General features: G+C 40.0%; 1 protein-coding gene across 1 annotated transcript in view; it reads left to right on the top strand.

Moving 5' to 3' along the window:
- Positions 1 to 469: 469 nt before the first annotated feature.
- Positions 470 to 9,146, top strand: part of LOC140241680 (phosphoacetylglucosamine mutase-like) — a 37,275-nt gene continuing 28,598 nt past the window's right edge. The window contains exon 1 of the mRNA XM_072321422.1: positions 470 to 767. Within this exon, the coding sequence (XP_072177523.1) occupies positions 670 to 767 (98 nt within the window). The 5' untranslated portion in view covers positions 470 to 669. The remainder of the gene's footprint in view (positions 768 to 9,146) is intronic.

Raw genomic sequence — 9,146 nt, 5'->3', positions numbered from 1 at the left:
CATCAACAGTGCGCTCCGATCCGCTTGTTATTTGGATTTCTACATTGACTTGATCGATGCCAATTCGTGGTTAGCAATTTGTTGAAGTTCACGGCATTTGTATCATCCAACTGCATTCTGTGACTTGTTTTGTGCTCAAACTACAGACAGATTTTGTTTTGGCATATCTCGATGAACGTCGATGGAGTATCTTCCACCTTGTCCTTGTGTGGTGTGACATCATCATCAGCATCATCATCGTCAACTGACCTCAACGACAACGTTGTTTCTGTGCTCTGCGTATGCGAAGGACATATTTACTAGAATCTAACGTCAGTGTGGTAGAATCTACATCTAGCATCCTCACGTTTTAGCCCTCATCTCTCTGTTATCAGGAATGCCAGTGACTGTCAGTCGTCATCACCAATCTGCTTTTCTCTCGTGTTTTTACAGCACAGAGATCTAGCCAAGCGTGCTGTCGATACTGGAGGCTGACTACACTCTTTTACTGTTTTACTGCTCCATCACGACATGTGCTACTGTACTGACATGAGCGCGAGCTGAGCTGAGCTGAACTTCATAATTGCGTGTTTACCGTCCTATCGCCGTCTTCAAAGTTTATCTTATCTGATTTGTAACGTTAATTAGCCTACGCGGTATTTACTAAGTAGGTCACTGGTCTGTGGCAGAATGGAGCAATTCTTGAAAGGGATTCATGTGGGATCAGCAAAATATCCAAAGACACTGAACCAGCATTATGCATACGGAACCGCTGGGTTCCGTTGCAGGTAAAAGTTAACCCTGGCTTTGGCTTAACCAAGTTAATTTTTAACATTTGTTTCCCAGTGTTTGTTTGGGCTGTTTGTTTCATGGGGGGGGGGGGGCATTTTACACATTTATACCCACGTTATGGTGTTTTGCACTGCACAGTGCAGTGTTGTCAGTAGATGTTTATTTTTTGTTAAATCAAAAGAAACTAGAAAAGTACTCTGAGAGTGTAGACCTCTGCCTAACCGCACCAGCGACCCCAACCGGCCGTACCAAGTCGGGGTCGCATTGCAGCCCTATGGCTATTGATGTACCACCTGATATGGCTTAGTATTTTGGTGACCAGAGACCAAAAACAGGGTTTTTTACACTGAAATTCGTAGCCATACTGCTAGATAATCATAAGATACTTACAATCAGAGGCGCGGAAATCGATATACAATACGATCTGTCTAAGAGCCCAGGGCAGTGAAAGATTTTATCATAGTACAACTTGTACACAGCTTGCACAGCGCATGCGCTAAGAACCTTGCTGTCGATCGGGTGTGGATAAAACGTAGCACATAGATCCTATTATAATACACAATGTATGCGTGTGGAAAAAAAAAAACAGGACCGCATCTCTCGGAGATCAAAGATGATGACGATTAAACTTGTTTTCGGAGGTAATGGTGAGGGATACATAGTTGCCTATATTCAACAATATGATACATGTGTTACAACGTGTCTTTTCGTTGCGAATCCAAGTGTCATTTTGAACGATGAGGTGTTTACTGAATTGCAACCTATTGCAAGCATAGCAGTGCACTTGTACCATTCACTAAATTGCATACAAGTCGTCAGGGCACTGTTACTGGTTACAGCGCCCCGCGCTGGGGTTAACCTCCGCCAAGCGATTTCCCAATGTCTGTAGAAGCCTTCGTTACGTCATAACTCTGAGTCTCAGCTCTGCGGCGCACCTCATCGTAGCAGAAACTAGAGCAAGCACTTTAGTGTGCGTATGAAAACCACAAAAATGCCAATGTTGAACTCCCAAGTTCATTGACCCTACAACCTGCCGAAATATCAAAAATCCTTCATAAAATCCATAAAAATTTGCGGATCACTGCCAAAATTTAATTATCTGTTCCTTGTGTCATTCTCAACCTTACCAGCAAGTTTCATCCAAATCCGTGAGCAACTTTCATGAGTCATTTTGCACACAGACAAACAAACAAACCAACGGTAATAAAAACATAACCTCCTCCCTTGGCAGAGGTAATAAAAAAGAAAAAAAAAAATGGGGGGGGGGGGGCACGTGCGCACTCTCTACGGAATTCCTGGATCCGCTGCTGGTAGTAGGCCTATCCACCTATGTAACATGTTTGATTGTCAGATTTTCAGTTTCAGAAAGATTCGTATGCACTTAAATAAGTGAGTCCGTTCACAGTGAGCCACATGGGTCGTGGCCACACAAATGACACACATGCCACAGGGTGCACAGCACACCAAAAGTCTCACAGGTTCAAACTACTGATAAAGGACATCAAGGTTGATGATCAGGAAGGAGTGAATTAGGTCTGGTCCAACTAGGCCACATATAGATCCACTAGATCTGGGCCCCATTTCATAAAGAGTTTATTTGATGACAACTCTTTGGAATGATTATTGACTATTGTCATGGTAACGACAAGAATACAGCTTCCTGATTGGCTGTTTGCTGTGGAAAGTTGTCATTCCAGCAAGAGTTGTCATCCTAACATCTTTTATGAAATGGGGCCCTGGTCTAGGTCGATGTGTTCAACTTCTACTCCATTCGAGATAGAGATGAAAGAATCCGCTCTAAATGTCTTGTCACATGCTTGGCCTACATCTCACATGGACTAAGGTACATTATATTTCCACTTGTGCAGTCAAGACCTTTTCTCCTGAATCTACAGAATCAAAATTTTACCATTCAGCTGGGTTTTGTTTTGTTTTGTTTTTGTTTTTGTTTTTGTTCTGTTGATGTTCTGTGATGACCAGGGGGGCATTTCATGAAGCGTTTTGTCGGATGTTTCGTCTGACAAAATGATAAAAGCTACTGAAATCCATGCCTCTGGGGGGCATTTCATGAAGGAACTTGTCAGATAAAATGAGAAATTCTTTAGTCTGATTAGCTTATTTCTCTGAACTTGTCGGATATAATTGACTTGTTGGACCCTTTATCCGACAAGTTCCTTCATGAAATGCCCCCCAGATTGGCTGAGAGCAAATTTGTCCGACAAGTTGTCGAACAAAATGCTTCATGAAATGCCCCCCCGAGGTATGATCTGACTGTTCTGGGCCCCGTTGCTAGAAACTTTGCGTTTAAACGCAACTTGCAACTGATTGTCACTGGCCAATCAAAATCATTGTTGCATGCATGTCTTCTTAATAGGGCAGACCCTGAGCCAATCAGAATGGTTGTTTCAAAATTAGCAATTATTTGCAATTGATTGCAACTTTCTTGCAACGGGGCCCTGATCTGTTGTTTGTGTTCAATGTTTTATCTAGTTCTACAAACGTCTGGGAAGGCTCCCTTACACTTTGTATGTTTCTCCACTAGTTCATACCACTGTACACTACCCTACCCTTGCTACATTTGATGCATCACGCGTTACCCGGGGTACAGCCAGAGAAAAATGCATGCACTGTGTTCCCATGCCACTGCATGTTATACTATGCGTGCATGGAAGCTGCGATACCACTAGCGTATGCTTTAGTGCAGTGCAGTGCAGTGGCTAGCACGCGCTAGCTCCAGCACCAAAATAATTTCCTCTTTTTGGCACCCAGGGTACAACCTTATTAAAAAAATAAAAAATTCAACAAAATGGCTGATTTTTATTTGGTACCCCGGGATACCATTTATGTCATCATTTGTAGCACTATTATGCATGAATGCATGCACTCAAGTCACAGGGCATAAGGAAGTCTTGTGAAATATATGTCGGGGCTCGACATTTGTGGTGGCCTAGTTGCCCAGGGTCACTAAAAATTGGTGTCAATCAGACAGCAAGAATTCAGAATGAAGATACAGTTAAACTCGCATAAGTCGATCTTCTCGGGACTGAGCAAAACACATCGACTTAGGCGAGTTTCGACTTGTACGTAAGTCGAAAAAAATCGACTTAAAGTTACACCACTCGTACATATGTATAATGTACATGTATGTTGTCTACTCTGGAGCCGAGAGCTGGAACGGTGTGCCCGATATTTGCCCTTCAGCAAGACACTTTATCCACATTGATGCAGGCCAGGGCTCCACACTAACTTTTATTTTGGTGGCCCCAAAATGATTGATTTTTATTTTTTGGTGGCCCGAACAAAAAACAAAAACAAAAACAAGCAAAACTAAATCGGTCCTACGTTCGGTCCGAAAGTTACCGTTATTTATTTCTGATTGTAAAAGCAATCATCCACCATTTACAAGTATTTTAACACCTTCCGGAGCCGAATGTTGCCGTTAATCATTTTCAAATGTAAAAACAAGCAACCGACATTCATTCTAGGATCTTACGGAGCTGAATATCATCCTTATTCATTTCCGAACGTGAAAGCAAACATCCGCTTTTTATTTCATCATCTAAATGAGCCGATTGATACCGTTAATCATTTCCAAATGTAAAAGAAACAATCTGCTACTTATTTTAGCATCGTACGGAGCAGAATATTACCGTTATTCGTCTCCAAATTCAAAAGCAAACACCCGACATTTATTTTATGATCGTAAGGAGCCGAATGTTACTGCTGTCCACTTCCGAAAGTGAAATGAATCATCTGACATTTCTTTTGGCATCTTCAGGAGTCGAATGTCACATGCTATTTACTTTCGAACGTAAAAGCGAACTTTCGGCAATTATTTCATCATCGCACTGAGTTGAATACTATACTTATTCATTTCCGAACGCCAAAGCAAACATTCAACATTTATTTTAGCATCTTCCGGAGCTGAATGTTATTGCTATTTACTTTCGAACATAAAAGCAAACATAAGACATTCATTTTATCATCGGACGGAGTTGAATACTATTGTTATTTATTTCCGAACGTTAAAGCAAAATTAATATCAAACATTAACTTTACCATCAAACGCAGCTAAATGTTACTGTTATTCATTTCGAAATTTAAAAGCAAACATCCGACAGTTATTTAGCATCGTATGGAGAAGAATATTACTGCTATTCACTTCCGAACGTAAAAACAATCATCTGACATTAATTTTATTTTATAGCATCTTCTGGAGCCGAATGTTATTGCTATTTACTTTCGAAAGTAAAAGCAAACACCCGACATTTATCTCATCGTCGTACGAAGTTGATTATTATTGTTATTCATTTCCGAACGTCAAAGGGATAATTCGACATTTACTTTAGCATCTTCCGGAGCTGAATGTTAATGTTATTTACTTTCGAACGTAAAAGTAAACATCGGACATTTATTTCATCATCGTACGAAGTTTATTATTATTGTTATTCATTTCCGAACGTCAAAGGGATAATTCGACATTTACTTTAGCATCTTCCGGAGCTGAATGTAATTGTTATTTACTTTCGAACGTAAAAGTAAACATCCGGCATTTATTTTATCATCGTATGGAGTTGAATATCATTATTTTTCATATCCGAACGTCAAAGCAAACATTCGACATTTATTTCAGCATCTTCCGGATACTTTTTTTTATCCTTATTCATTTCCGAACGCAAAATCAAATCTCTGACATTCCAAAAGTATAAGCAAACATCCGACATTTATTTTAGTATTATACGGAATCGAATATTACTGTTATTCATTTCCAAAATTAAAAGAGCAAACATCTGACATTTATTCAGCATCTTATGGAACCGATTGTTACCGCTTCATTTCCAAAACTGAAGGCAAACATTCGGCTTTTTTGGTGGCCCGGCGTGCGTTTTTGGTGACCCCGGTCGCAAATTAACCATTCGCGAAATCGTGATTCGATTCGCGAAAAGACTCCGCTAAATATAAGGCATAGATCGCTACACTCGGCAGTGGCTACGTCGTCCTTTCACCAGGTCTCGTTACAAAACCAAAATCTCGCGTGAGTTCTTGCGTTACCTATCGTTAATGTTAACGAAACATCGTTAATTTGCGCTAGGGATCGTTACTCATCGTTGCTAAAAACGTTAATTTTCCAGATCGTTAGTTTGCGTTACTAACGATTCAGGTGAAACCGCTTACGTTAATGAAACGTTAATGTTTATTTACGCAGTTTCTTTTGGTATATACTGTATGTAAACAAAAACTGGCGTCTCGTGATTTTGACAGTGATTTATTACACAATAAAATTTTATTCGACTTAGGCACAGTGAATTCAATGGTTTTTCCGTGAAAGTGTTCTTGGAATTTCATCGACTTAAGCGAGTATTCGACTTAAAAAATTCGACTTATGAGTGAATTAATACACGTAAGTCAATGGGGAAAAATCGGGACTTTTTAAAATTATCGACTTGCGCGATTTTTCGACATATGCGATGTCGACTTAGGCGAGTTTAACTGTACTTTCGCTTTTATTTCAGCCATTACTGTACATATTTTTTTTTTTTTTGTCTCTGAAATTTCAGATTTAAAGATATACAGTACCTTAAGTTTCCTTTTAACGAGCCACCAGACAGAAAAGTTAGTATTCATTCAAGCAGGTTTACACACCTGTGAAATTTGTTTTCCCTTTATTTAAGTATGGTATTCCAGGGTTGGGTATTCATTTACTTTTTGTTTCTCTTGTGTACTGGAAGCGAGACATAAATGTGTTACTTTTCCCAAATTTCGGTCATCCGTGTCGTCAAAAATTTCGTGTACTCTCCTTATTTTCCACAGCTTTGAGCTATGAACCAAAACTCACACCACAGACCTGTACATACAAATTACGATGTACTACATAACCTGAGAATATGGATCTTGGGGGGTGCTCCCCTCAAGGCCCAGTTGGAAAACCAAAGTGGGGCCCAATTTTCACATTTTTATCTTCTTCTTGAATATGAGTGGTAAAATGTTCACCAAACTTAACAAGTATTATCGCTAGGATGATAAAATTCCCTATTATGCAAATGAGCACCATAACCCACTTACCGTCCCCCAGGGGGGCCAGAATCCATAAACCTGCCAGAAACTAGAGAATTCTAACAAAAAGCTTCTTCTTAAAACCAGAAATGATTTGAGATAAAATACCATTAAAGTTATTAGATACCATGACATAAATCAGGGCTCCACACTAACTTTTATTTTTGGTGGCCCAAAGGCAAACATCCGACCTTTTTTGGTGGCCCGATCAGGCCACCAAATTCTTCATTTCTGAAATTTTGGTGGTCCGACATGCGTTTTTGGTGGCCCCGGGCCACCATTAGTGTCGAGCCCTGCGTAAATTTTGTGTATTTGAAGTGGAGATATTTTGTATGATCTGTGTCTTGTGCTGTGTCAATGCGGTGATAAGTGTATATAAACCTCTTTGGTGACTGGCAATGAGCTAGTGTATCACTCTATTCTCTGCATTGTTTGCACTCCATGATTCTTACATAGTATATAAATCATATAAACCACACAATGGTGAATTTGATGCTGAATATCCTGCCTGGGACCAATAATTATGAATTGAAGCTCATGTACAGTAGCTTGGTAGCATGAAGTCGCATTCTTGAGTACCGTTCCGTACATACAATACAAACATGTACATTTAACAGACTATGGGATGAATCGTCACTTGACCTTGGCCTCAGTTGGCTGCCCAGACATATTTGAATGATATTATTTTAGACTTCTTCTTAGAAGTCAAGGATTTCAAATGGGGTATTTGATGGCTCATTGAGGGACAAAGATGTATGTTTCACTAGTTTAAGGTATTACCTCCGTCAAGAAAGGAGGTCATGTTTTCATTGGCGTTGGTTTGTTTGTTTGCAAAATAGCTCAAAAAGTTGGGAACAGATTTGAATGAAACTTGCACAAAAATTGGTAATGACACGAGGAACAGATCATTAAATTTTGATGATGATCTAGGAATTTTTTTGGATATTTGAAGGATTTGTTAGGTATCTTTTGGCAGATAGGGTAAATGAACTTGGGAGTTAAAGATTCGCGTATTTGAGGTTTGCTCACACAAAGGCGCATCGCAACATGCAGGAAGCTATGTGACGAAACAAAAGGCTTCTATTTCAGAAATTTATTGATTTTCAGCGTGCCTGTATTGGTGGAAATGAGCTGCTTGGCAGAGGTCTGCTCTCTCCAAGTGCTTTTCTAGTTGATCATGTTGCCATAATCACTGGTAGAAGTAAACAACAGTTTGTAAAAAAAAAAAAAAAAAAGTACCTTTTCAGTTAATTTTCACAGCTTACAGACAAGGTTGCAGAGGGGACCACCAGTACCCCAAAGGACTGTTTTGTCAGTCCATTCCACTTCGGCTTTCTTTTTGGAGTTTTCAGTGAATTCACTAAGCTGGAAGTTTAGGCTCTCCTTCATTGATCAGGGGCTATGGGTGCCCTCAAAGCAACTCGTCTGTGCAGCATTCTCACAGGGTTGAATGCCTGAGGGCTATATGTTGTGTCTGCTTTATCATTTAATGTGCATGCTTAAAATTGCAAGAGATCGAGCAAGTTTCGATTCTACCGTGAGAGCACATCTTTCTTTCACACAGAAATCTGAAAACCTGAATGTCATCTGCACAAAGAGCATTCATTGCATTTCTTTTCAGGCTTTGTTTCTACCAGTCTTTACCTATAAATACAAGAGCACCCCCACAGTGATTGCACTGTGTTGGTTTACCGTATATATTTGGCACAGCATGAGAATGTTATGATTTCTCTATCGACATCAGGCAGAGCAAGCTGGAACTCCTTGTTCTGTGCACAATAGCACTGTTATGCCGAGTCTTTTGACTGGCATACTCTCTTTCTTGGTAGTTGGACTGCTACTCGTTTATAGAATGATCTATCCTTCTTACATGTAGGTATGCATGGCCGTGAGATGACAAAATGTAGGAAAATTGACCTATTCACATATTTCAATTTGTTTTGGAGTAACCTAATTCTGACACAAATCTTGAAATCAGAATGCAGTCCGTTACTGAGATATGACGCCCCTTAGGCCTCCCAGTGGGAATTGTTAGATTTTGTTGTTGTTGTTGTTGGCAAAACCTGTGATACGCTTGCCCCCTCTCAACACTCATCAGTCATGAACTTGGCAAAACAACGCATGATCTACATGCAATACATTATTTTGACATCCACACGTAAATGCAGTGATAGGCTGCATGGCCTGCAGTACCGTGCGCAGAATGACATGGCGGGATTTGTAAGGGTGCCATTGATTGAGACTTATAAATTGCTTTGCCGTAGCATTAGCTTGGTTAGGTTTATGCAGTAAAGCAATGTATGTGTTGATTTATGCACATT

The sequence above is a fragment of the Diadema setosum genome, chromosome 18 (assembly GCF_964275005.1).
Source record: "Diadema setosum chromosome 18, eeDiaSeto1, whole genome shotgun sequence".
NCBI lineage: Eukaryota > Metazoa > Echinodermata > Echinoidea > Diadematoida > Diadematidae > Diadema > Diadema setosum.
Note: the sequence above shows the minus strand (reverse complement) of the source record. Positions and strands in the feature narration are given on the sequence as shown.